Consider the following 27,924-nt stretch of genomic DNA (forward strand, 5'->3'; position numbering starts at 1 on the left):
AGCACAGACGTGACCTACGAAATAACATGCAACACAGTGCGTTTGTTCTACATGCTCAGAACTCAAACCATCTCCCATACTGGGACGGGGCAAAGGTACTCACGTCATGTAGTAATCGCGACAACAGAAAAGCTACTGAAGCGGCGTTTATTGCTACGAGTGATACCATTAATGTCAGGGTTGGTTTCATGAAGTGGGCAAAAGCAGCGGCGTTGTTTGGCATTTTAAACATCCACATATGAATTGTGCAACACCTGTGTAAACTGTACAATGTGGCTATTCTCTTAGGATTCTTTTAGGATATTTTCTCTTTGTCAAAGGAAATGTAACCACATTGTCACATGCTTGTTTAAAAGTGTATGTAAAAATCAAAACGATTGAACTGTGATATTTGCTCGATGTGTGCCTCTTGTTCTCCTTTTAGACGCTGATGACGGTGATTTAGCCGAAACGCGTTCGTCTATCATTTTTGTTCCGTCATATCTTTAGTGTTTGGTACCGGCCACCGACCGGATGTGTATTGTGTAACTGTTGTGCGCGAAAACGTACTAAGTGTCATGGTTTGTCGAATATGTAACAAATATATTTACGCTAAGTAACTGTGAAACTCGTATTTACTTCTTCGATATCCAGCCTAGATGATTACTTTGTTTCTATCTTCTGCCGAAAATTGATTATCTTGTGCAGATTTTATGTTTCGTTCAAGTCTAGTCGCCAAAAACTCTAAATCGATCATCATCATCATCATCATCATCATCATCATTATCATCATCACACTCACGTTTCCCATCAATAATGCCGATTTATTTGCACCAATTACGTTCAAGTACAGCAGTAACACCACACATAATGCCAACAGAGTCAAGTCACAAAACAAATCACGTGACAACACACATCAGAAGTCTCCCCTAAAGCGGACGAGGTGACCCGAGTCACGTCTTCTCTGCAATGCCCAATCATGCTTTGATAAAACGTTCACACTTTGGTGAAAATAGTGTCCCTTAGTTCAAGACGGTTGTCATTTACGCCATAAGCCTGATACTAACAAAAACGAAGTTTTCAGGTTGTCATCATGCTAAACTCAGAAGACGACAAGGCTGCGGCAGTCACTCAAACTAAATATTTGTTTTTCGATCTCCCAAAACACAACCGCTGACACACTCCAACAAGCACGCAGTTGGTCTAGTATCTATGACCGTGAGTTGGTCGCTTTCCATCGTTAGATAGATACATTTGATAACACAACAACATATGTCGACTTCAACAATAATATAACAATAACAGTAACAATATTGATAGGTCAGGGCAGAATACTAGAAAGTCGATAACTTGAGCGGTTGTCTATCCTACTTTCTTTGCCACCTCTCACATTGTCACACTTCGGTAACAGAGGTCATGAATTCATAAATAACTGTTTAATACACTATAAGTCACTACGTCGTTACCAAGTCAGCGTGTTTGTGTTTGTCACAATGTCAATGTCAAGTTTGTCTCTGCACGCGCCAGTTTGTCTATCAAGTATGTCATTGTGTCATTCAATCAGTGTGTCTTTCTATGTTGAAGAGTGTATTTTGTCTCTCAGTGTCATTAAGTTCATTTGTCAGCGTCATTGAGTTGATCCGTCATTGTGGTAAGCTTTTTCATCGCCTTTGTGTGTTTTAAGTCTTTCAATGTCGATAAGTTTATAAGTTTATTTGTCTGTGAGCTTGAAGGTCATTGTCAATTATTTGTTTAAGTCGTCTAGTTCGTCCGCTTGTTACTTTTTCAGTCAATTTCAGGAGTTTGTCAAGGATTCCGTTTATCATTATCTGTCAATACAGCCAGTCTGTCGTCGAGTTTGTCTGTCAGAGAGTGTTTTGTCAGTATTTCAGTCTGTCGAGTTCGAGTGCGTCAATAAATTTATTTTTCAATGTCAGTGAATTTCTGTGTCTGTCAGTGGTCCAATCGGTCAATGTCAAAGATTCTGTTGCTGAATGTCGTGGAGTCCGGCAATCGACTCTTGTCTGTTAATGTCAGGTGGGTTTGTCAGGGTGGTCATGTCAGTGAGTATCAGTCAGTGTCATCAAGTTTTGTCGCTAAGTCTGTGTCAAGTTTGTATAAGTCAATGCAAATTATTTCATCAGTGAAAGTCAGTGGGTTTGTCGTCTCAAACTCGTGAAAGTCAGTGGGGTTGTGTTTATGAGTCTGTCAGTCAATATTACTCCTTGCACTTAACGTCTTGTAATGCCTCGTCTGTACGCTCTGCTCTATGTACACTCTAGTCAATCCTAATTACATACTCCGTCCTAGTTCTTGTCTTAGTCTTCCTCCTAGTCTTGTCTTTTTAGTGTTAATCTTAGTCAAGCAGCGGCCGGAAGTCTTTATACAAATCCGGCAGCGTGAACTCGAGGGGCGGCCTTCCACTCTCGCTCTCCTTCTCTGCCTCCTCTCTCCTCGCTTCCGGTGGCCTGTAGTACTGCACTTCCGGTCCATCAAACCGGATATCCGGTCCGAGATCCTCGAGCGATACAGAGGCCACTGAACCCACCCCGGGAGCCGCGGGACGCGGGGAACCCCCGGCGACGTCCCCAGACCCCCCGACGGCGAAACTAGACTTGTGGGTGACTTCCAGAGTCATGACATCACGAGAGTCGTCGAACGCGTGACTTGCGGTCACGAGTTCGTATGGGGCCTCGGTGGTAGTCACGTGACTTGAGGGATAGCCTGCTGCGGCGGTGGTGGATGGTGCTGAGCTTGAGGAGGTGATGGGTTGTCCACGCGTTGTCTGTTGATGTGTTGGAACGCTGTGAACCATCGTAGTCGGCGTGCCTGCTGGAACTTCTACATGAGTCTTGGTTGTCTGTGAAGGGTTATTTGAGCTATCAATAACCCTCCATGGTTGCTGTGTTGTGGCGGTTCTTAGAGGCGCCTGGGCGACCCTTCGAGCGGCTGGAGCCTTCTGCCTTATCTCCTGTTGTCCTTGGAACTGCGCCTGATATTCCTCCTGGTTTGGCTGCTGGTTTTGATCTTGGTATGATGTCTGATACTCCCCCTGATTCTGTTGTTGGTACTGCGTATCTGGGTATTGCTGTTGAAACTCTCCTTGACTCTGGTCCTTATTCTGCTCCTGATACTGAGGATCCTGATACTGCTCCTGATAGTTCTCCGGATAGCTCTCCTGATAACTCTCCTGATCCCAGTACCGATCCTGCGCGGGGTCTTCATAGTACGGTCCGTACTCATCACCATACGGCCCGTATCCCTGCTCGTAGTCGTAGAACTGGTCCTGGTATGGTTCAGCGTTTTCTTCGCCGTAAACTTGAACGTACGGTTCTGTGTTCTCTTCTCCCGTCTGTTGCTGGTAGGTCTGTCTCTGCCCGTAGCTTTGGTCGTACTGTCCGGTATATTCTCCATTATAATCGGGAGAATATTCCTCCTCCGGGGGTGCCGAGGGGGCTGAGTACTGCTCTTTTTCTCCTTCCGCATCTTGGTTTGCCTGGCTAGGAGTTGTCGACTCTTCCTCCTTAGTTGACGCCTGGTTTGGTGTTTTGCTGTGGCTGATCTTATCCTGAGCAGCGTCTTGCTTCTGCTGCTCGGGCATAGGAGTCTCCTCTGCCATCTGTTCCTTCTTCATCTCATTCTTCTGCTTCATCTCATTTTTGTCTGTCTTCTGCTCATGCTCCGGCGATGGCTCTGGCTCAGGCTCTGGTTCTTGCTCAATATCATCCTCAAGCTCCATCTCTGGACCCACTACCTCCACCTCTGTCGCGCTATCCTCCACGGCACCACCCTGGCGTCTCTCGAAGGTCTGAGTCAGCACAGGTGAGTCCGCATCGGTAGCATAAACGAACCTCGTACCATCTTCACCAACAGCAGGCCTAGGATCGGCGGTCGGGAGGCTGGGAGTTGTCGCTGTGTTGGATTTCATCGGCTGCTCTGCGGGTGAAGTTGGTTTTGGCTCAGACTCTGGCTGTTTCGTATTCGAAGGTGGTAACGATGCGGGAGCTGTTTGGGACTTGCGTTCAGGCGCAGGGGAAGGCTCTGGCTCGGGGGCGGGCTCAGGTTCGGGACTGCTCTCAGGCTCTAGAGACGTCTCCAGAACAGGTTCAGGAGAAGGTTCAGGAGCAGGCTGCGGCCACGCTTGGGTAGCTCCCTCGCTGGACATTTTCATAGCTTCTGGACGAGTCTTCTGAGGCTTGTTTGTTTGTTCTTTGGGTTTCATCATCATCGCTGCTACAGGCTGGTCTTGAGGTGTTGTCGATGTTTCCCTGAGGGGCAGAAGGTCGTCATCTTCAGCGCCAAGTGGAAGCGCACCCTCTGACATGGAGTCTTCGGTTGATGGTGTTCCCGAAGAAACAGCTTCTATTTCAGCGACTGTACTAGCAGAAGGCGTCTGCTGAAGAAGCCTGACCACCTCACTGTCCTGTTTTGGGCTGGTTTGACCTCCTACCCGGTCGATCTGCTCGCCGCTTGTCCTCGACTTATCCTCCATCGTCAGTGCACCTTGCCCACCTTCCTTGGTGTCCTCTGGATAAATCCTTTCATCTTCGATCCCCGGTGCGCTTCCTTGCGGGATCTCTGCCTCCTGTGCCAGCGCGGGAGGTCTTGCCAGAAGCGGAGCACCGGGTGGCGGACGTCCGAAAGGTCCCACCACCATCACTCGTCGATCGTCCAGCAGCGTCGCGGGTCTTGCCGTCGGTCCCGTTGAGATTTCCTCGACTCCCGTCGATGGCGGAGGAGGTCCGGGAAGAAGACTCAGCGGTCCCTGCGACTGCCTCTGCGCCGGGGATAGAGGTGGCGGTAGCTGATGCGGAGAGGGCCTCGGGGGACGGAATCGGCGACGAGGAGGGCCGCCAACGCTGCCTGCTGGGGGACCGGGTCTCAGAGGCTGAAGAACACTGGGCTTGGAGAGGGACGGGTGGAGCATCTGAAGAGTACTCACAGGCGCACCTGGAATAGCGGGGCTGGGTTGACCACGTCGGCGCTGCACTTCGTTAGTGTTCAGAGGAGGAATCCGCGGCGCCTCAACGCCAGGACGAGGTCGACGCTGTGGTGTGCCCGTCGGAGGCCGACGACCAGGCTTTGTGCTTGGCTTCAGACGACGTGGCGGTTTGCCATTGATGGGACGCCTGGGTGGGTTGGTGCGAATGGGTCTCTGCTGAGGGAGGGATCCTGGCGAAGGGCGACGAAACGTCTGCTCTTCGAGTCCCTCGACTTGAGGTCTTCTCTCGATCTGTGCAGGTCTCTGACCCCGAGGAGGCCTTCTTAAATTACCAGGTCTCCTGTTGATAGGCCTTCCCTGCGTTGGTCTCCTTTCACCTGCTGCAGGCAGCCTTTCATCCTCCTGTGGTGGAGGCAGAGTCTGCTGCGGGAACATCTGTTCGACATGAGCGTTCGGACGGAACTGAGGAAGGATGTTGGGCGCCTTGTGTCCGCTCGGCTCTCCACCAGTTCCCTCCACAACTCTCCATTCTTCTACGTCAACACCAACCCCACTGCGATCCGGGTTTGTATCCTCGAAGTTGTCCGCGCGGGATTCCAGATAATCAGCGGGGACTCCTGGCTGACTCGGTGGTGGTCTGAACGCCTCACCTCCTGCCTGTTGGTTGGGAAACTGAGGCGGTGCAGCAAGACCTTGGTGTGGTCTCGGAGGAGGTGCCGGCCGTGGCTCCTCTTCCTCCTCTTCGCTCCCACCACGAAACCAGTTAAGGATTGTATCCAGATATCCAGGAGCAGGTTTGGGCGTCGTAGGAGGTCGACGTTGTCGTAGTGGTGGTCTTGCTCCCTCTGGGAATGGAGGTCGAGACGCGAGCTGGACACCAGCGGTTAGCTCTGGACGCGGCTGAAGAGGGGCTGCAGGCCGTGGACCGGGACGGACTCGGTCCGCCCCCGGGCGAGGCACACCACTCTGCGGACGCGGACGAGATCCCGGACGAGCCCCAGGTCTGGGTCTTGGTGGACGTCCGTCACGCACTGTCTGCCTTGGAGGTCCAGTGAATGGTGCGACCTCTGGTGCCCTGACTCCAGAAGGGGCTGCCTCAGGTCCTTCAGCTGGACTACCCCAGGGTGCGCGCCGGGTCTGCCAGGGCTCTTGTTGCGCCCCTTCTTCCCAGTACTCCTGTTCGGGTCCCTGCTGGGTCCAACCCTCGTCATACTGGCCAGGACGGTTCCATTCCTGATATTCTCCTGGTCCCTGTTGCTGAGGGTTACTCCAAACGTCAAGTGGAGAGGGTTCGAATGGTCTCTCTTCCTCCGAAGACTCTCTCCTATCCGCTCCCGTTGTCGGCTCCTCCTGTCCTCTCTCCCACGGCCTGCTCTCTCCTGTCCTGGAAGTAGATGGTGCTGCGGTTGTCGCCGTCTGAGCTGCCGCGACTGGCCTTCGCTCTGGAACCTCCGACGCTGATTGGCTCGCAGACTGTGACCTGTCACCGGTCGAAGCAGATGATTGGCTGGAAGCTTGTAACGTTTCAGCAGAAGGCGGAGTCCGCGCAACGAAGGGCACCTGCTGCCGACTTTTCTCAGCTGTAGCTTTCAAACCAGCTGCGAGCTTTTCATACAGTGACACGCGACTTCCACCCGTTGAAGATTTCTCTGTCACTGCTTCTGGTGGACTACGTGTAACTTCTGGCGGATTACGAGGGACTGGCGTCTGTCTTTGGGACACACCCTGGCTGTCCTCCATTTTCGCTTCACTTTCCCTCTCCTCTTCCTTCGCCGCCTTCCTCGCCGCCTCTCTCGCCTTCTCCATCATCAGCTCCACCAGACTCGCTCTATCCGTCTCTCTCTTCTCTTCTTCCTCCCTCTCCTTCTCAGTCTCCTGTTGTGGGTTGGGACGGTATACCGGCTGAGGTCTCCTCGTACCGACCGGGCGAGGTGATCCAGTCTGTGGACCGTATCCCTGCAGTTTTGTGTTGGAGTAGCCGCCAGAGACGACCGGCGCTCGTAGACGTGGTGGGTTGGAGACGGCACCTGTGGAAAAGGAAGAGGGAGGGGTTAGTGAAATGCTGGGGTCGAGTCAAGTAAATGTTAGCTGGGGTGGGGTGAATCTTAAGTCTGTTAGGTCACATTTTGATGGGTGAATTTTATTTATTACAGGTGACAACTTTATGGTTGATTTTCTTCAGTGCAGTTTTAGCTTTATAAGTGTGGCAAATTTGATGGCTAATGTGTTCATTTTATACCTAGCGCATTCAAAGAACATGGCTTCCTTCCATTCGCTTACGTAAGTAACGATTCATAGCGATGTGTTCATATTGATCGAACGAAAGTTATGCTTTTAATGTTGTGTTATGCTTCTCTGCCATCCTCGAACGAAAGAAAGCAGTATAAATACTAAGAAGTATCCCTCATCTAGTAATGTAGCTCAGCTACGTCCTCACTTTCACCCACCTGTGTCGCTGTTCGGTTGAGCGTACCGCACCTCCTCTATAACCTCCGGAGTGTACGGGGCCTGTGGGAGCAGACCAATGGTCAAACTGATGTGATAGTGACGATAGTTTTTCGCGATCGGTATTTTTTGTTTGAACTTTAGGTAAAGTTAAACTGCATGGTACTTCGCAGATGAAATTTGATGTGATTTTTTGTGTATATTCGCAAGCATCTAACACATTACGACACTGAGAAATGCCATACTATAGGTACTGGGGATTGCAAACAGCAAAATGCTACCTACTCGCAAGATAGGATTTACCTCGCTGCATGATAACTGACCTGGAAGTGCTGGTATTGCTGCTGTCCGCTGGGTAGCACAGTGGGCCGAGGGTACTGGAACACACCAGTAGGATTAGTCAGACCCTGTGCCAAACTAACCGAACACTTATCTGCCGCCTGCCGGCCTGCCTAATGCCCAAATCCTAATGCCCAATGCTTTTTAATGTGCTCTCATGAGGAATGGCTTGATTTGTGGCATTGGGTTGCAATTAGTTCGTTACTTTTTTTATTCGATTTTGTAGCTTTCAGCCAATAAAGTAGCCTATAAATTAATAAGGAAATCATAGCTCCCTGGAACTCCAAAGAACCTTTAAACTCCCCATTCATCCTTCAGACAGTGCAAGGTGAGCAAGGTGCTTATCGCCACTTCGGCTCTAATCGTCTACAGTTTGTACACGGTGCGTACATTATGTAGCATAATACAAAACGACTGTATGAGTACATTCTCAGCATTATCCTTACAATTTCACCCTCATCGGACTCACCCTTTGCGGTTCATCGTTGACCAGGCGGGCTCGTTGGCTCAGCTGTCGGCGGACTCGGGCGACCGCAGCGCCACCTGCGAGATGTTTCCGAAACTCGTCCAGAGATGGCGCTGGGGAGGCGGTCGCAGTGGTGGAGAGCGCCAGCGCTGCCAGCAGCGCCTGAAAAGGAATTGAATGTTTGTTACCTCGAGAGGTGCTGATGAAGAGGGTGTTGAAGCAGCAGGGATGGAGAGAGAGAGAGAGAGAGAGAGAGAGAGAGAGAGAGAGAGAGAGAGAGAGAGAGACCTTTGTTTTGTGTTTCTTACAGGCTACGAAAAAATGTCGAATAAATCACAAAAATACTACAGCATGCTTCATTGAATAACTATGATAATTTTCAGGATTGAAAGGACGCTATTCCTTGACTCCAGGCAGCCCAGACGAAAAAAGATATTGTGTGTGCCGTATTTCTGGAAATGGGACGTCTGAAACCAGTCTATACGCCAGCAGAGAACTATGCTAATCCATGAGAAATGTGCTTGTAACACAAATCGAGAAGCCAGGAAAAAGTTAATCCCCACCCAAAAGGTACAGTGAAACGATCCACCAACCAGAAACACTAACACCGGTTATGTCACGTGACCATCGTGGAAACCGAGGAATCAAACCGTGAATCTTTGGGTCTTCTCGTGGGAAATCAGTGCCCTACTGTGAGAATTAGGTTTCACGGTTATGATCTTTGCGGTCAGTGTGGTCAAGCAGAGGCTGGGGCAGGAAATATAGAAACCAGGAACATGCTACAAGGTTTTTGTTGAAATGGATAGGAACACTTCAACACATTTAATGGTTTAGTGATGTGTCAAACCTAACCGCAACTTTTCAAAAGAGTTCGTAGAAAAAGTCCATGGACTTATTTTCAGTGAAATTCCCCGATATTATGAGGGAAAGGCCAAGTCTAACACAGCTTTTGATTATAATCATGTCAATGACAGCCTTGCACCATGTAAAACAACTGTTCAACCTCAAACAAAAGTATGACAGCCCTACAACATCACAAAAACGTCACCCAATCGTTTTCTGTTTCATAAGAACATGACCCAAGCTCTGATCGATCAGCAGTTCGACCTCCCCCGGCCCGACTCTGCCGGTCTGTCGATCTTGGCAGCGAGCCAGAAGGACGGGCCAAAGGTCACTGACCCCACGTGACCGGCGTGAGGCCCAGTAGTCCTGTCCTGACGTAAGGCGCTGCCGTGGTGAGCGAAATCGATACAGAGTATAGACGACGGCAGATATGCCGTGTTCGTTCAGTCGATGCGCAGAAATCTACGTCGATTTAAATCAGAGTCGCATTGCAGTTAAATTGTCGATGTTTACTGCAACATAAAATCAACAGCAGAGGCCTCTTGCACCAAAATCCTCTTGCACCAATGCTTGGATTATTTTGCATCGTATACCCAATCCAAGACTCAAATGTGACAATTTGCGTGTAAAATTTACCAAGCACCTGTAGGATTATGTATTGGGCTATTGCAAACAAATTTACCACCGTTTGATTAGCTTATTCTGAAACCGGTTTTTCGATTTTACCTAGCTAGGTAGTTTGGTGCAAGAGGCCTCAGCTTTACCAAGCTATGTTGATTGTGAGTTATTTATCTGCCCTCTTGTTGTTTATCTGCAATCCTGTGAAAATAATCCATGGGAAATTCATCGAAACTATTAAAGCATGGGGTTTCAAATTTGTGTCGACGTTGCCAAGTTTTTGACATTTTTTCCGCATCTCATCAGTCATTGGGATTGCAGATCGAGAACCCTCTTGCTGTTAATATCTTGCTTGACAGGTTGGATTTCAGAAAGGTCACTGAGCTTACATGTAGGCATCTGCACAAAATGAATGCGTGATAACTCGTTTGACGGGTTTATTTTATTCGAGCGGATTTCGGGCAGGAAGACAATATGGAATGGTTAGTGAGCTTACTGTTACTGAAAGTTCATGTGGTGCAACTCTGATTTGTTTGTGTCAATGTTGTTTCATGCGTATTGGGAAGGTAACGACTAGCGCCTATGGACAATTCACTTAATTTCACGTTTTTTACAGATCACAAGCTTCGGAAATCTGAGTCGAATATCACACACATATTTGTCGGGGGCAATGGCTTTTCAGAGTACGACGTCAGAGTTTCAGAGTGACGTTTTCAGAGTACATTACACCGTAAAAAGTATCAAGATCAGTGCTCGATAACCCTGTATTACACGCAACATGCATGGATAAATGAGCCGGCGTGTGCCTAGGTATTGGCAAAAGCATTATTGAATTTCCTTAGAGACTGCACGACCGTACTTCGCGCCAGCAGTCAGCACAAGGCCCAGGGGAGACTGCGTTTCAGAGTATAAAACTAACACCAAGAAGCCTTGCGGCACAGTATTTAATTCGTCAGCGATAGGAGACTGTAGTGCTGCACAGGACACTAACACTGAAAGATGTGGAGACTGCCAGGGCGAGACTGCAAGGCACTATCACTGAGAAGAGAGACTGCGACGTCAACTACAACACTAACACCAAAAGTCTTGCGGCACAGTATCTAACGCTCAGCAGCGGCAAGCAGGAAACTGCAATGTCGCACAAGAAAGTGACTGGAAAGGCATGGAGACTGCAGGGCTTCACTGGGCGCTAGCACTTAAAACAGATGGCGACTGCGCTGCTGAGTATAACACTAGCACCACGGAGTGTTGCGGCACAGTATTCAACGTAAATGCGGCCGCTAGAGACTGCATTCATGCAGTGAACGCTAGCACTAAAGAGGAAGATGGGAACTGCGATATTGAGTATGACGCTAACTTTGAGGAGTATTGCGGCGCAGCATCTCGCGTAACACTGGAGACTGCAAAGTGGCATAGAGCTGTAGCACCCAAGAAGAAAATGCTTGATTTCACAGTGCATAGAAATGTTCTTCCAGTGCCCTCTTACTCATTCCGTGCCTTTTCATCAATCATCTCTCTCTCTCTCTCTCTCTCTCTCTCTCTCTCTCTCTCTCTCTCTCTCTCTCTCTCTCTCTCTCTCTCTCTCTCTCTCTCTCTCTCTCTCTCTCTCTCTCTCTCTCTCTCTCTCTCTCTCTCTCTCTCTCTCTCTCTCTCCCTCTGCTACTTGCCCACCCTCTCTGCCATCTACGCCCTATTCCACTACCTGTCTCCGTATCGCCCTCTCGCCTCTCTCATCTCCTCCCTCCCTCTCTCCTCGACCCCGTGATCCGCTACTTGTCATTCATTACCAATGCAGATCGTATGCGCCCTTCGCAAACTTCACTCAAGATGTGTACAGTCTCCAAAACACATCACCCACCCACCGCTTTCATCCATAGCATATGCAGGCGCCCTGCACCTGACGGCCGTCTCATTTCGAGACTGTACGTCACGTGTGTCGCATTCCATACAAGGCCATTGACCACCAGAGTTCACGCGTGCGGCGTTGAAACGCGGAACAGCTGGGTTACCATGGTAACGGAAGCGTGACCTTGACCTCTTGACAGCGTCTGCGACTTGAGGTGGTAGGAACCGCTATGAAGTGTATCGAAGTTACAGGTGGGGTCAAAGGAAGAAAATATGCTCTAGTGGTGGGTGAAAAAAAAGAGGAGCAGGGTTCGAAAAGGGAAAGATAAATGGACGACATGTGATAGAAATGTGAAGAGATACGGGTCTCGATTAGCAAGAAAAAAACAGGTTTATCATGTTCCACGCTGCTTAACATAGTAAGTGCGCATGATCTAGCCAAAGTTTTTAGATGTGTGCAATTCAGGGCATAACTTTCCCATCGCACTTGGAATGTCGTCAGAGACGTGACATCCCAGATTGAATCATCACGTGACAGTTTTCTCCATGATACAGCGGTGAATAACCTCTGTCTCTCTGGGTCACGTGACTCACTGCTACGTCATGCAGCAGGACGTGATGAAGTGAATGGTGACTAAAATAGGTTGCGGCATGGCGCAATAACGGAAGTTCATCTCTTGCCGATCAGTTCGGTTACCGTGCTAGTTTTATCAAGAGACTGCCATTGAAATGATGAAGAGGAGCATAAACAGCGTTTCGCTTTCCCTCACATTCTCTGATACTCCCTGACGTATCATCACAAAACAGATGCCGAAGCTGTTTTGGTTTTTTTGAATCGTGGAAATAGTTAATATCTTCAGTGAGCTGAGGGGTGTGCAGTAGGTACTGGATTTTCGCTTTTGAATACTTTGATACCTGACCTTTTATCGAACCTAAAATAATATGCAATGCACTTGCAATGTTCTTGACCAACCTCAAATATTCACCTTGAAAAAGTTTTTTATAAGTTGTTCCCAATCCCACCACAACACAATTTAAACTTGCAAGAGATGATAACCACGTCTGTTTTACATTATGGTCACTGCATTAAACCACCGCCCCTGTATAAGCGCGACGGCGGCCGGATTGTCGAATGCTGTCTCTGGGTGAATATTTAGTAGCTGGAGGTCACCGGACGACCCTGACCGGTTACTGACACCAAAGACAGGCATTGACACCGACACCGACACCTTGGGCAGCACAATGACACCCGGATACCAACGTCACGTCATAGAAATGACACTAAGGAAACGGGTAGTGACCATGACCGGAAATGACAGCTTAGCAATACCACTTTGAACTTAGGAAATACTTTTCGCAATTGAATGCCGACTTGTAGATTTTTTATCTTTCCTGGACATTTAAGTCTGAATTTTAACTTCATCGCAGCTTTGCGCTTACTTTTGAATAATACTCTTATGAATGTTCCCTGGCATTTGGGTACTAAAACGCTGACATCACCAGAATCGACATCATTTATCAGATGGCTTAAGGCTGGTCGTCAAACAAACTAGGCTGTCCATTGATCAAAAGCGATGTATAGATGATCAGGTAAACCCGTCCGTCATCGAGACCCCCCCTCCCTCTTCTTCAAACCGGAAATACCAGCCGTAACTGGGACACGTGCAGAGCTCAACGAGTTTTTGCATCGCACGCGCGCAAAACCGTTCAATTAGCTCAATTATTTATGTAGGCACGCGGGACCGCTACTATTGACATGCAAACAGGGTTAAATCAACGTCATAATTTAACATGCAATCTTGCGTGTGGTGTGTGTGGATTGGATGAATCCATCTTTTGACGTGGGTTAGGCTGGGCCGGTTTAGCTGAGCGTGGCCAGAGGAGGGCTGAGATTCGGACCGGTCATTCACCTCACTGGGGCTTTACGTCATAATGACGTCAACCGCTGAGAACTGGGGCGGAGGCGGTGAGGAGTTTGGGGGGGGGGGGGGTAATCTTGTTAGGCTTGGACAATATGCCAACATAAGGAAAAACAGGGGCTCAATGGAAATAAAAGAGGAAATAAAAGCATTTTTTGTGCTAAATTCCAAGCAGAAAAGCATTGAGCGTTTTGTGTACCTATTCGTTGGTTACAATGGATTTCGAAGCTAACCAGCATTTAGGTAGCCTAGAAGTCCCATTATTCAACGTTGAACGACATAAAGGTAATCATAGTAATTCAGGGGCGTAGGCAGGGGGGGGGCCACTGGGCCATGGCCCCCCCCCCTTGGGCGCCGAAGGCGCCCTTTGCGATTGGAGGGCGCCGAAGGCGCCCTCCAATCGCAAATGCAATTGTGATATAATCGAATCAAAAAACAATCGCGACTGGAGGGCGCCCTCCAATCGCGAATGTGTTTACAGGGAAAATACGGATGGAGGGCGCCCTCGGAGGACGCCCATTCCAAATACGCCCTCCAAATACGGTTGGAGGGCTCCCTCGGGCGCCCTCCAACCACATTTGTAGGCTGTAGCTCTCTAAGCGTAACGGTGGTCGCCTATGTAAGCCGCTGTCCTGTAAATAAGCGCCCTCTCACCCGAAGGCGCCCTCCTGTAGGTCGCCACCCTGCTACACATTGCCGCCCTTCTGCTGATCGGCGTCCTCATAATTATTGGCGCTCTCCTACCTATTGAGCCCTCATGTGAAATTTTGAAGGCCGCCTTTCTCCCTTTTGGCACCCTCTTGTTCAGTGCCGCCCTCCTACCTATTGGTTCCCTAGTCCTTCCTGTTGAATGTTAATCGGGGCCCTTCTCCTATTGGCGCCCTCGTGTAGATCGCCGCCCTCCTAACCACTGGCACCCTCCTGTTGATCACCGCCCTCCTATCCACTGGCACCTTCCTGTTGACCAGCGCCCTCCGCACAGACGCCCTCCTGTTCGTGTCATCCTCTTGAGCAAAGGCGCCCTCCTCACCATTGCCACCCCCATTTTAATCGTCACCCTTCCGCTCATTGGCGACTTCCATGGTTGATGACCGCCCTCCCACCTATTGGCGACCTCTTGTTGATCGCCACCCTCCTATTGGTGCTCTCCTGTTCCTCGCCACCCTCTTACCTGGTGGCGCCCTCCTGTTGATTGTTGATCGGCGCCCTCCTACCTATTGGTGCCCTCCTGTTGATCGCTGCCCTTCTATCCATTGGCGCCCTCCTGCTGCTCGCCAACTTCCTACCTATCGGTGCCCTACTGTCGAAACTCGGGATGTTGATCGGGGCTCTTCTACCTATTAGTGCCCTCCTGTGGATCGCAGCCCTTCTACCTATTGGCAACATCCGTTGATCGCTGCCCTCCTATCATTTATTTACTCCTTTGGCATGTTTTTCAACTTAGTCGTTCTATTGCACATAGTTGATGTCTTGCCTGTGAAAACTGCCACAAATGAACGTGCATTCAGCACAATGAATGAAGTATCTATACCTACCAAAACTATCTACGCTCTACGATGCATAAAACACGTCTTTGGTCTTAACGGATTGATCCTACTTTACGTGCATCATGGCATCTATATGGATTACGATTAAGTATTGTCAACAGGTTCGGGCGCAACAGCAGGCATCTGAAGTTTCGGTGATTGAAACTGGTTATGTGGGTACACTGTATGCATCTGTGAAAAGGCTATGAAGGCTGGTCTGAGGTAATTTGGATGATGTTTACGCATCTCGCGCTCCGGTATCAATCCGATACGGTGATCTGGTGCGTAGATATGCCACCGCCAAAAAACTTTTATACATCGACACCCATGAGCCAAGCTTTCTGTACAGTTTGTGTGGCAGCGGCCCGACCAAACCTTAGGTATTTTTTACACCTTCAAATTTGGTAAAAGAGCGAGAGGAGCTTTGAACAGTGATCGTATACAAGGCGTGCCTAAAAAGCGGAGGAAAAGGTTGTTTTCAAAAATTTCGCGCGCCTTCGGCGCAGCATTTCAAGAACACTTGACCTTTTGTGACCTGGAGTATAAAGAATACACACGATGCAAAATCAATGCAGCACGACCTATACGAGGTTACGCAAAAAAAAAAAAACTGGTGGCATGGTAAAAAACGCCTCCCAACCCCCCAACCCCCACTGAGCGATTTTTTATCTCGCGACCGTATGGCGCCCTCCTTGGGTGAGGTGGCGCCCTCCAAACCCTTGGCCCCCCCCTTCGCGATTTTCTAAATACGCCGCTGCATAGTATGCAGAATTGTCACTAGAACTATACCATTTTAGGGATAGGCTTCGGTGTGCGTTGTTTCAAAAATACGGTGTTAGGGCTAGAACAAGCACGGCGTAGCGCTTACAAACAAAAATGTATCATATGATCACATGAACACGAGGAGCTATCCGCTACATATTACCGAACAGTTCCGGCTTTGTTTTTAAACTCAAGCATCACATAAAAGAGCCAGTTCCATGCAAATCGTGAGTATCAAAAGATTAATTGTGTTTTGAAGGTTCAAGAGACACCCCATTACAAGCGAGCAAACGTGCCCACAACCTTTTCCATTCAACCTTTCGAGCCGATAATCATATTTCACTCGCACGTGGCAAGATTACTAAACACTAACCACATCTTGCAAGCATCATCCCTCCATGATTTCAATCTCCAAAGCACCTTTAAATGGCACCAGATGCCCGAAGGTTGTTTCTTCATTAGACAAACACTATTCTTTAGAATTGTGTTTTTCTATTGAAAAACAAACTGAGGGTGTTTCCATTTCGGGATAGGATACAAGCTACACGATCCAAAATTGTCTCACCTGCGCTGGTAACCTCATGTTGTCTCTCCTGTCTCCGAAAACGGTATCCTGTACTCCTGTGCCTTCACTTTTCTTCTTGTTCCCCCTACCACCTCTTCCTCTCTTCACTCAACTTCTTCCTATTCCTCCCTCCTCTTCCGTTTTCTTCCCCCTTCTTCTTACTTTCTTCTGGTCTACCTACCCTGCCCCTCACCACAGGAGCGCCAGCCCACCCCGGCTCCGGTCGCTCGTCTGACCAGCTAACCACCCCGTACCGCGAGCCTCACCACGCGGCGACCCGCAATCTACCCTCCCCCCTCCCCCTCCCCACCGCTCCGCCTACCCCTCCCTCCTCCCCAACTGCCCGGCCGGCCGCCAGAGCCAGCCAGCTAGCCAGTCAGCCAGCGACCCAGCTGGCTACATAGCTAGCAGATATGTCAATATGATACTTTTTTTTTGGCATACTCGTACTGATACCAAACCGATAATAACTTTGCATTTTGTATTTTATTCCTACTATTTTTGATATTTTGCTGGCATATGCATCCTCACTATTGTATACCTAATAGGTTGTGAATTTGCTGAAAAGTCTATGTTCGTCTCAATTTCCCTGGCTGAATCGTTTATTTTCTCCATTACTTCAGTTGGTATTTGGTTTTTATCGGTATTCCAATTTTCTATAATTTGACATCACTACCGCCCAGCATACCCGTCTCGGCCTAGCCACACTCGACCGAAGCCAGTCCAGTCTAGCGCATCGCATCATAGCGTGAACCAAAGCCATAGCCGGACTGGAATCCAATCCACGGAGCGGTGCCTGGCTCGATTTTGCTCCGGCTTGGCTTCACTCCGCTATACTCCGAGACTCCGGGCTGGGCTGGACTAACGGTTTACTGACCTGCCTCCCTCCCCCTCCCCTCCCCAGATTCAGTCGCCAGTGACCTACATCCACTGGGGGCGCGGTGAGGGAGGGGAGGGGAGGGAGGGAGGGAGGTAACTGTACTCTGAACGCACACATTACACAAGGTAGCCTGGGAGGTCGTTGGTAAGGTGGGGTGCGTTTGATTGGGGAGGGGAGGGGGAGGAGGGTGCTAGATGACATTTTGTGGAAGATTGTGAAGTGTTCGTTCTTTCTCTCTCTCTCCCTCTCTCCCTCTCTTTCTCCCTCACTCTCTCTCTCTCTCTCTCTCTCTCTCTCTCTCTCTCTCTCTCTCTCTCTCTCTCTCTCTCTCTCTCTCTCTCTCTCTCTCTCTCTCTCTCTCTCTCTCTCTCTATCTTTGGATTGTTTTTTATCTCAGATACCTAAGGTTGTTTTCAAATCAGGAAAATACATACCTATATGGGTTCAAAAACAATAATACTTGCAGTTGCATCCACGTGTATTCTCCGCTTTCACACACCAGCCAATATTCACGACAATGTATTATTGTGGCGCTATTAAGATCATCTTGTTTTATGTGTTTATTGTCAAATTCCGTCTGATTGTTTATGGCAGCTATGCGACTAACTGTAGGTAATGAACGGTAATGGTGTATGGATTTGTGATATTGTGAGCTGGATAACGTGAAATAAACAAATGAATACTATTCACGGTTAGTTGCGTCCCAGCTTTGTTTTCAGTTTCCAATGGCCTCAGTACCTACGTCTTGACTCCAAGCGTTACGTCATGACTCAGTGACCTGAGACTATCGTAACGGCTCTTGTGTCAGTAGGCGTCAGAATAACACCAAACGCTGGTGTCAGGACAACGCTAAACGGTACATCTCCGGCCATCAGATTATCGTTCGGGGTAACAAATGAGTATACGACATTGCAACAAGTTTCTTCGTCCCTCCAATATACAAACGACATCTGAAAAGTTATACTTAAAAATAACCGCAAAAAGCCATTTTTCTGTTGGAAAAATTGACGCCAAGTTAACTTTACCGTAAGTAATCAAAAATAAATTTTCATTTAATAAGTTCACTGCAATCAATAATGTTATTGTAGTAAAGTTGTTTCCCTTCTGCCGTTTCTAGGAGCTAAGGAAAAAGAGAAAATCGAATTCCCGTCCTTTGGGTCGTTGATCGGACTGAAGTCATGCTCGCTTCACCTTTTGTCACGTGGCACGTGGCACGTGCGAGTCCATTTTTCCCATGTTAAGTCAACGGGGTTTTGGACACTTTTTACGCGATCGCGAATGGCGGAAAAAAATCGCGGATCAAGGTATGGTTTGCTGCACATCATTTTATGGCCGACACGTTCAGGTACACGCCCGTGTTCGCCGTATACCCGTCAGAATTCGTTAACTTGAGTTGCACGAGTTTGAAGTTGAACTTTTTTCGCTCCCCATGTTAAGTCTATGGGCGTATTTGCAGAGAAATTTTCATTCGCTCATTGTACAAAATCATATGATACGATTTTGTTTGAACTTTCAGGACTTGTTGAAAAAAGACCATAGAACATGTTGTTATGCTTCGTTAAGCTCTCAGAATTCGTTTGGTCTTTTTTAGCTCGTTAAAAAAAGAAAATTTTTAACATGCAAAGTCAATGGGAGCGTCTTTGTCACTTAATAACTTTTTACGTTAAAGATATATTTAAGTGAAAAGTTGATAGGTTATACGACTTTTGATGCTCTTTCCAATGACATATAGACCGTTATTGCACGTTTTGCCGTTTTTGAGAAATTAAGTAAAAAAAAGTTGTTACTCTTGCCCTTTCGGTCTGACAAGAGTAAGACCATTTCAGAGCCGGAAGGATGAAAGGAATTAGGGGGAGACATCGGTCTGGGCGGGCATCCTAGTGAGACACCGGGGCTGAGCCCGTCCGAAAGGACAGGCCGACCCTCCCCCCCCCCCCCCCCCCAGCACTCACTGCACACGGGTACGGGGTGCGCTCCCTCGGGAGCAGCGGTGCCGCTCCAAGGGAGCAGCCCGCATGAGATAAAGGTGCCTGTCCAGCGCGGACTGAGGGTTGCGGCGTGAAGGAGAAGGATTTTAGCATCCTGAGGATAGAAACGACGGACGGGTGAGCTAGAGACACGCAAAAGCCCCTCTATAACCAGACGTGATGTTCATCTTGTGTAGATGGCGCTGTATGCAGTTCTGCAGTGCTGCCATCTGTATGACAGTCGAGATCCCTCAACTGACCGCAACTGTCATACGACTGGTGCTGCCACCTACGGTCGGGAGTGGAAAACTGATAGGGCACTTCACGGCCCTGTGCAATGTGCATCCATGGCGTTGTAAGATCTATCATTCAATCTTAAATCAATTTTTCCCGACATTATTTTTTCTACCCAGTCCTGGTCTCTTGATAAGCCAGTTTCTTGATCAATGGAAAAACGACAGCCTGCCCTTCATTTGCTTAGATGTGACAACTGGAAACGGTAGATCTTTTTTTAGTGACATTATGTAACCGTGTTATTAGCAGCCCCGTGCAAGGGGTCAGACTCTCATACTGTGCAGCCTCTTTTTAGCTCAGTCGAATCAGATCATTTAGTCCAACCCAATAACCCACGAGCCGCTGGGGGGGGGGGGGCATAAAGTTGCCCCCCCTTTACGTTTTGTGAAATATCTCCGAAACCTGATGAGCTACGAACGTGAAACTTGGCATAGCTTCAAATGAATACCTAGGCAATGTTTGAGGAAAGTTTGGTGGTTGTAGCACCTAAGATGACGTCACAGTGACGTCATAAAGTTTTGTCGTTTTCCGATATGGACCGTTTCTGATGACGCTGAGCATGAAACTCGACTGTAAATGAACTAGACAGCACCTGCTGTCATCCTAAAACATCTTACTACACTTCCATCTAGTTTCTGACCAATAATCGGCCCTTTATATTCGGTCCCATATATGTGCTGTATCGTGAGGAATATGAGAGTCGCAAATCTATAATTTCACTTATGACGTCACTGTGACGTCATTTCAAATGGGATCGACACCAAATTTGGGCACAACCTCGGCTAGGTATTCAGGAAGCTGTGTGCAAAGTTTCGCTTCTCTATCTCTTCGCGTTGCGACGATATCGTCGCAGAAGTAAAGGGGGGCAACTTTATGCCCCCCCCCCCCCCCAGCGGCCGGCGGGTGGCGCGGAGGCCCAGCGGCCGCCGGGATAAAATATGCCAGTAAAGCGCCTTTTGGCAACAGAGGGTCCACACATGCAGACATTGAAGGAGAAACCTTTAACTAATTTATGCGTTTCACTCATCTAATCGGTCTCTTATTAATCACGTAGCTTATTTTAGTGCAGTCGGTCCAGTGGCTCTAGACACGGAGAAGCGACCTCCCGAAAGGTGTGCACGTGCAGAGAGACCCCGGCCCAAACAACTTGTGCCGGGACATTTCTAACCGGTCCCCAACAGATTCGATTCGACCAGGATATTTGTCGATACTAAGTGTTTCGTTTTCAAGTGTCGTAAGTGCCATTCGTTTTTTTTTTTGCATATTCCGAAAATGTACCAATTATTACGTGAATGTCATGCGCGGGGCGGTGTCCCGGCCCAAACACCTTGTGCCGTGGATTCTTCCAACCGGTCCCCACCATTGTTGAGTGCAATCACCAATCTGCTTACTGCCGATCTTGAGAAGCAAAGCGGGCTCTACACGTCTAGAGACGTGTAGTGCTTTTATGTGACCTTGATCTACGAACGTCATATTGCAAAGGGCGACGCCATTTTTAACTGAGAAAAAGCGATTTAACTACCTTTGGTGATTACTTTATACGAGCGTTCGAATATTGTTTGTCACTTCTCAATGATTTAACGTTGAATCCAGTCCAAGCTGTTGGGTCAGACTTGCAGTGAGCTAGTTGAGTCACGGGTCCAAAATGACGCAGGTCTGTGTACAAGTTAAAACAACATCAAACTATTGACGTTTCTGGTGGGAATTATTACCTTTTCCGAAAATCCGACCATCAATCAATCAATAAATCAAGCCTTGTGTTTACGCGCATGCAATGCATTGAAACAAAACTAGTAACTTTATAATGTGTCAATCGTGTACTGCATGAACTGGACGGGAAATTGAATCCAGAGGTTTTTCAACAGATACGCCAGAGAGGCAAGAGGGCACCCATGACGTCTTGTGAAGCCGCACGCTGTCCCCGCCTTCATCGAGACGCGTTCTCAGTCAGAGTCATCAACGACTGGAACAGCCTACCATCATCCGTCATAGACACTTACTCTCTCAAAGAGTTCAAGAACCGGCTCGACACTCACTGGAGACACCTCCACTTCACCCCGCCCCTACCGTAACACTGTCACTCACGATCTCGACTGGAGCGGACACTACAGGCCAATCAAATTACATCTCCTGAAAAATTGACCGATTCACAAAAGGCGGAAGGGGGGGGGGGGGGCAGCAGCTCCGCCCCTCTAGCAGCTTCCGAATAAACAAATACAATTGATGGATTTCGTTTCAAAACAGTCAACTCAGCAATATACCTAACAACTTGAAAAATTAGAAAATGTGCGTAACAGTTGCAAGTGAAAAGTTGTGCCTTGTCACAACTCACAGAAGGATTTTTTTTGTCTTTTAGAAGGCAGAAGCTTTTGGAAATCAAACACTTTTTTGTGGTGAGTTTCTTCCCACTGAGCCACCATCCACCATTGTCACCGTTCTTGATCTGACACTTGCTTCTGGAAGTGTTTGAGCTTCTAAAGCTCCGTAGCGAGTGCCGAGTCGATCCCGGGCGGCGGGTTCATACCACCGAGTGTGGCACAGTGATACTGTGCTTCACTGCGGACAACTGAGGATCAGACAGACGAAATAACTAAAAATGGTTTTTCCAGTTTTCCATGAACCATCGGTAAGGCTCAATTTGTCATAAGATACCTACAAAGCTACAAGAACAACGGGTTGTATATTTCCAATTTTCTCCATTATAAATCGGTGAAGGAAAACTTCAATGAAGAAAGCTTTAGAGTTGGCAGCCCATTTTCGTGATGCCTAGTGATGGTACGGTTTCAATCTTACTTGATGTTGGTCCCAAAGTTATGAGGATTTTCGTAAAATTTGATGTCAATTATGTATTGTCCTTATTATTTTGTGCTTAGAGAAAAAATATATCGATATGGAAACACTCAATTTGTGGAAGAAACGCAAGATTATGCTGATTATTTTTTCCAAAAAACAAAAACCGTACCATTTGGTGGCAACATACGGGAACTTCGTGATCGGACCGTCAACCCGAAGCAAATATGGCGCTTGATGTTCTGCGAGGCCGCTTGTGAGGTGCGCGCCATTGTGTGAAGTGATTTGTGTGTAAGAGTGAGACTCAAAAACGAGTCAGATGCGTGCTTAAACATCTCTGTATCTAAAGATGCAGAATGTAGACAAATTGAAGAATCCGATAAATCGTAAAAGCGGCGAGGAAAAGGTGAAGAAGTGCGGCAAGAAAGCTGCTCCCGTCAGTGCATCTTCGGGTCAATCCCTATCTGATTCAGAGTTAGATAGGAGAGGCGCCGAAGGAATCGACGAGAGAATCCCCGGGTTTATGCACTGCATGCTCGGAGGATCTGGAAGTGACAGCTCCGACGTTTCTCCCGTGAGTACAATCTGCGCCCCCGGGGAAGTGCGACGAATGCGGTTTTTCTTTTGATATCAAGTTAAGTGTGTATTTTAGTATAGGTGTGGTAGTCAACCAATCTGACCATTGAAAGTGCTTCTTATCACTATTTTCGTACCTGCTGTTGTATAATTTGAGCTCTAATTTTATCATATTGATCATAAATTCTTTTTCTTTTCCTGTAGACAAATGTGGCTCACCATGTGGTGGCATGGTGGGCTGCCATGATGACTGATAAGACTTGTGTTGATGTCTCGGCTGGCTCTCATTACCTGATATGATAGGCTAATGCTCTCTTTGAATGTAAATAATTTTATTCTTTCAGCACTTTATTATCAACTTGAACTATCTTTCCTAAGTAAACGAATCATCTCCATTCCGTGGCATTCTGCGGATTTAGAATTCTTGTCTTTGCTCTGTAAGTTGACTGTGTAATTAAGGTTTTTTATTGCTCTTACTTTTCTATTTTTCTCTTGCATTTGCTTTCTTTTATTTAATATTTGCATATTGTTTTTAAGTTCTTCTTTGTTTTATAATTGACCTTGACTGAATATGATGAATAGTACCCATGTTGGATAATGAAACCCTGTGCCTAACACATTGTTCTATTACCTACTGATTTGCCTACTCCACATTGAAATTCCACATTCATATTTTGCTGAATATATGTCCTAGAGATGCAGCTTTGCACAGAGGAGGCTTCCCTTTACCTTTATGAAAATTTGCTAATATCAAATATTCACTGTATAAGTGTATATACCTACAGTACTTGCTTGTATTTTGTATTTTTGATTGCTATTGATAGTGACAGCATGTGAAGTTCTGCTGAAACACTTCCTAGTTTTTGCAATCAAATTGATACAAATTCACCTCACTTTTAATTTTTTTTGCTGTGGTTAATTAGCAATGCCTTGTTGAAACGCCAGACTTATTGAACATTAGTTTGACATTGGTGACTCCTAACTAGCAATACAATTATATATCATGAAAGGACACTTATGTAATCACTTCAAAATCTAATGTCAAATTTTTTGTGTCTTTGATATATATTTTACGGCCTGCTTGATATTTTCTGCTCAATGCTGATTTCAAATTATATTATCTTACCTTATGGTACATTTAGTTGACTAATTTGAGAACACTTTTGACAACACTTTGTTGACACTTTTGATAAGCCATTTAGAGCATAGCTTTGTTTTTGGCCACTAGGCATTTTTCTCCCTTTCATAATTTATTTAGAGGACAACATTGTGCTTCAACCTCTATTTTTATTTCAGTTTGTTACCCAAGTTCTAACTGCTTGACAATTACTTGATATTGTTTAGAATGCCGAAACCTTAATTAACAATGCTTGACCACAATTAAAAGGTCTGAAATGTTGCATCTTGATTGCCAAAATCAGGTTTTAATCTTATGAACTTTTTTGTGATTGACTTCCTATGTTCATGGGAATACAAACTTACTTCAATGATTATTACTATACCCAACTTCACTCATGATAACAATTGCTGGTCCCATTCAGGCAGTTATTTAGAGACCGAGCCAAATTGAGGAAATGTTATTACTTCATGTCAAGGGATCTAAAATTTGGAGGATTGCTTTTCAAAATCACAAAATAGGTATGTCATTATCATAAAAATAAATATGTCTTATTGTGATAAGAAAGGGCCCAAAATTGGTACGGTGACAAAAACCTATCGATATTTCTTCCTGTCTAGCAAAATAATCATTTAGTGGTGTTAAAACAACCCATTTAGCAGTGTTTTATCCCACTTACTCCACGGCTTCGGCTCACGGCGGGATTCCACTCACGGTGTAGTGTCGTCCTCTCCCGTGTGGTTCTGTGGTGATTCATCACACCACGTGGACTACTCAAAGGTGCTCCTTCCTTCCGGCCGGCGGACGGCGAGTGGTGTGTGGGTTGTTGAATGAATGAAAGTAGCGTGAGGTAGGGGGAGGGGAGTGCACTACTGTAGAAATGAGCGGCAGTTTCAGTTGTGGTGAAGCCATTGAGGGGGGGGGGGGGGTAGGGGAGTGTTCAGGTGTCATGATTTTTGGTTTTGTTTTGTAAGTGGCAGTTACATTATAACTTGGCGGTTATAGTTGCCTGGGTTTCCTCAAAGTTGATGGAATTTGTGGTACCTCCTCACAGTTTTGGTTTGCAGACTCGTGCAAAGTCTTGCTGTTTCATCTGATTGATTGAATCATTCATTCAATCATTCATTTGTACAATAGTTCATTCATTCATTCATTCATTCATTCATTCATTCATTCATTCATTCATTCATTCACTCATTCATTCATTCATTCATATGGTGTGTACGCTCATATTAACTTCTATTGGTACTTTGTCTGTGATTGCTTATTGCCCAGTCTGCACGGGACATACGCACAATAATGCTGTGCATGGTTTGGTGCCTAGCCTAACTGGTTATTGCTCTTCTCTGATACTTGGCTATCCATTATCCAACCTATTAATCAATAACGTTGATGGCCATCGGTTATCGACGACTTGACGAACGCATCACCGGTGTCCTTGAACAAAAATATCTATCAACATGTAATGCCATGCATAAATACATCCCTACCATTCCTACGGCGGGTCGTTCATTCCTTCCATTCCTGGACAGAACCATTTCTTCCATTCCCTCGAACCTTGCTGGGCTCCCATGGGTGTCTGAAAATAAGCTGTGTGCGCAGCAGAACCGTCTGGTGGCGTGAGAATAAACCGCGCGTACTGCCGCTGCGGCCGGTCGGTGTTTGGAGCGGGCCTAGCACGATTAGAGATGCAGGTTTTCTGAAGGAATTCGACTGTCTCTGCTTAAGTTGTTTGGTCGTTAGTTGCAACCTGATCCAAGTAGCATAGAATTATTGTGTGGTTTGTATTGCATTGTGATTCTTGTTGAATTTCCGGCCGCGACACCTTTCGTTTTCATCAGCCCTCTCCATCCGTCGTTCTCTCTTCTCGCTCTTTCCCTGTCGATGCTTCTCTCTGTTTTCCCACCCTTTCGGAAGCTCTATCCTATTTTCTTTCTTTACCTTACTACTGACCCTTCTTTTTTTCGCTTTCGCGCCTTCCCGTTTTGCGTCTGCAGCTCTACAGTCTTGGCGGCCAAAACCCCCGCTCGGGGTCAGCTGTTTTGTTTACTCCTTCCTTCCCTCCTTCCATCCTCCCCTGTAACCCTCTCTCCTCTCTCACCCCCTCTCACCGCGGTCCGCCTCCGGCGATGTCGTGTTTTGCCCGGGGACTGGTGTACCGTTATCACCAGGCCGGCGGCGGTCCGGTCTGTACCGGAGGGCCACCTGCCGCGCTCCCTCCCCCTCTCTCCCTGTCCTCACCCCCTCTCTCCCCTATACCCCTTCTGTCCTGCGCCTGCGGCCGCCCCGTCCACCAGGCGGCGCTGTGTTCTCCGCCCACAGGGGATATGCTTCGCGAAACCCCTCGCTTACGGCCGGCCGAATCTGGCGTGCTCCTGCTTCGTCTCTCTCTCTCTCTCTCTCTCTCTCTCTCTCTCTCTCTCTCTCTCTCTCTCTCTCTCTCTCTCTCTCTCTCTCTCTCTCTCTCTCTCTCTCTTCCTCTTTCCTCCACACCGTTCCAGCCCGACTTTCCTACCACCTTCACCACTCCCTAACAACGACGCGGATCTGGCCTGACCTTGGTCCCTCCCCTCCTCTCTCATTGTCCCCTCAACCCTCATCACTCCCTCTCTCTGTTTCGACTCGGTTCACCTGTGCTGGCCTAGTAACTGCGCATTTTCTCCCATGCTGTGTGTTTCATGGCTGGTGCTTTTTCATCCTCTACGGACAATCCCGCAGGTGCTTCTGTTTCGTAGATTTATGATGATTTTTTTTTTTTGGTGAGGAAAAACAGTTACCTTTACGCTTTCTCACTCGCCCATTCTCCCTTTTCTTCTCGTCCCCCTCTTTCCTGTTCTCTCCAATTTTCTCTTATTTTCCGCCTGCATATTCTCCCATCTTCCATCTCCTGACCCTCCTCATCACGGTCTCAGAACATCCTTGTCTGCTCATGTGTGGTCTAGCGCCCGTCCCCTCCCCACGTTGCTCCTCCCCCAGCGGATGACCAGCCGCACCTCCCTCCCTCCCCTCACCCTCCCTCCCTGGTGCCTGGACCCTGGCGCTCCGGTCCGCCGGCGGGTCCTCTTCCATCCCACTGATCACGACGGTCATGGGACTCAGCTGGCGTGGGCTAAAGCTGGGCCTGGGCGGGTGGGTTTGGTGTTGAGGGGGCATAAGGGACCCAGCCACGGCTGTCAGGCTGGGGAGCTGATAGTTCTGCTGCTGCTTGTAAAGCTGTTGTATAGTGTCTACATGCTTACAGTATATGCGATTGTATATCGTCGATGCTGATCATGTTCAGCACCATTGCGGAAGAACATAGCTTGCCGGCAAGATGGTTTTTGTTCATGGTTACCTATTCTTCGCTTTCCATTGGGTAGTATTAAATCTGTAAGCATTTTTCCACCCGTGAAAGCTGTCTTTAATGTTGGAAATCGTCCTGTAATTAGATCAACTATAAGTTGATCAGTATGGTCATTTTGGATAAATGTTCGATTTCCAGTATCACACACCAGCAGCTTTTTCCCAAAATTTGTCTTCGGATGTGCCTTTCGATTAGATGAATTGCCATTGGCCATCAAGGAGACAGCTAATGCAAACTTTGGGCAATTCAGGAGACACGAATCCTGGTTGCAAAGTCTGGTCATTTAGGGCGAACTTCCTACAGCGAATTCGCATCAGGGATGAAAACTTCTGTGGGCACAGCATCGATGGGTTTCGCTACAGGTCACACGAAAGGTCTCGAGCGGGTATGTTTCAATGTTGACTTCAAATTCTTCATCTGAAGAGTCTGTGCATAAGAACTGCTGTGGTGGGTAAAAATACCGAGCGAGCTGTCATCGAGGCCAAAGGCACGGCCGGGATGACGGTAGGAGAGGAGAGGAGAGGAGAGGAGAGGAGAGGAGAGGAGAGGAGAGGAGAGGAGAGGAGAGGAGAGGAGAGGAGAGGAGAGGAGAGGAGAGGAGAGGAGAGGAGAGGAGAGGAGAGGAGAGGGCAGGGCAGGGCAGGGCAGGGCAGGGCAGTGACAAGTTGTGGAATGGATTGTGTCGTAAGTTTCACTAGCAAAAAAAAG

General features: G+C 47.7%; 2 protein-coding genes across 3 annotated transcripts in view; one reads left to right on the forward strand and one right to left on the reverse strand.

The window, feature by feature from the left end:
• Positions 1-782: 782 nt before the first annotated feature.
• Positions 783-16,496, reverse strand: LOC122371351 (titin-like). The gene is made up of 5 exons (XM_043347611.1): positions 16,250-16,496; positions 8,175-8,333; positions 7,690-7,743; positions 7,369-7,429; positions 783-6,948 (listed from the first exon to the last, which is right to left on the reverse strand). Exons 1-5 carry the CDS (start codon positions 16,265-16,267, stop codon positions 2,336-2,338), a joined length of 4,905 nt encoding a protein of 1,634 aa, XP_043203546.1. The 5' UTR covers positions 16,268-16,496; the 3' UTR covers positions 783-2,335.
• Positions 16,497-22,373: 5,877 nt separating this feature from the next.
• The window catches only part of LOC122371355 (ankyrin repeat domain-containing protein 17-like), a 68,164-nt gene continuing 62,613 nt past the window's right edge, over positions 22,374-27,924 (forward strand). For both annotated transcript variants that reach the window (XM_043347616.1, XM_043347617.1), the window contains exon 1: positions 22,374-22,754. In XM_043347616.1, the coding sequence (XP_043203551.1) occupies positions 22,530-22,754 (225 nt within the window). In that variant the 5' untranslated portion in view covers positions 22,374-22,529. The remainder of the gene's footprint in view (positions 22,755-27,924) is intronic.

Source organism: Amphibalanus amphitrite, unplaced genomic scaffold (genome assembly GCF_019059575.1).
Source record: "Amphibalanus amphitrite isolate SeventyFive unplaced genomic scaffold, NRLGWU_Aamphi_draft 001234F_arrow, whole genome shotgun sequence".
Classification (NCBI taxonomy): Eukaryota; Metazoa; Arthropoda; class Thecostraca; order Balanomorpha; family Balanidae; genus Amphibalanus; species Amphibalanus amphitrite.

What these genes read in the sequence shown, in the direction of transcription:
- LOC122371351 (XM_043347611.1), bottom strand. An exon ending in TCAACGATGAACCGCAAAGG is followed by an intron (nt 7,744 to 8,174) that starts GTGAGTCCGATG and finishes GGTGTGTTCCAG; the next exon opens with TACCCTCGGCCCACTGTGCT. An exon ending in AGCAATACCAGCACTTCCAG is followed by an intron (nt 7,430 to 7,689) that starts GTCAGTTATCAT and finishes CTGCTCCCACAG; the next exon opens with GCCCCGTACACTCCGGAGGT.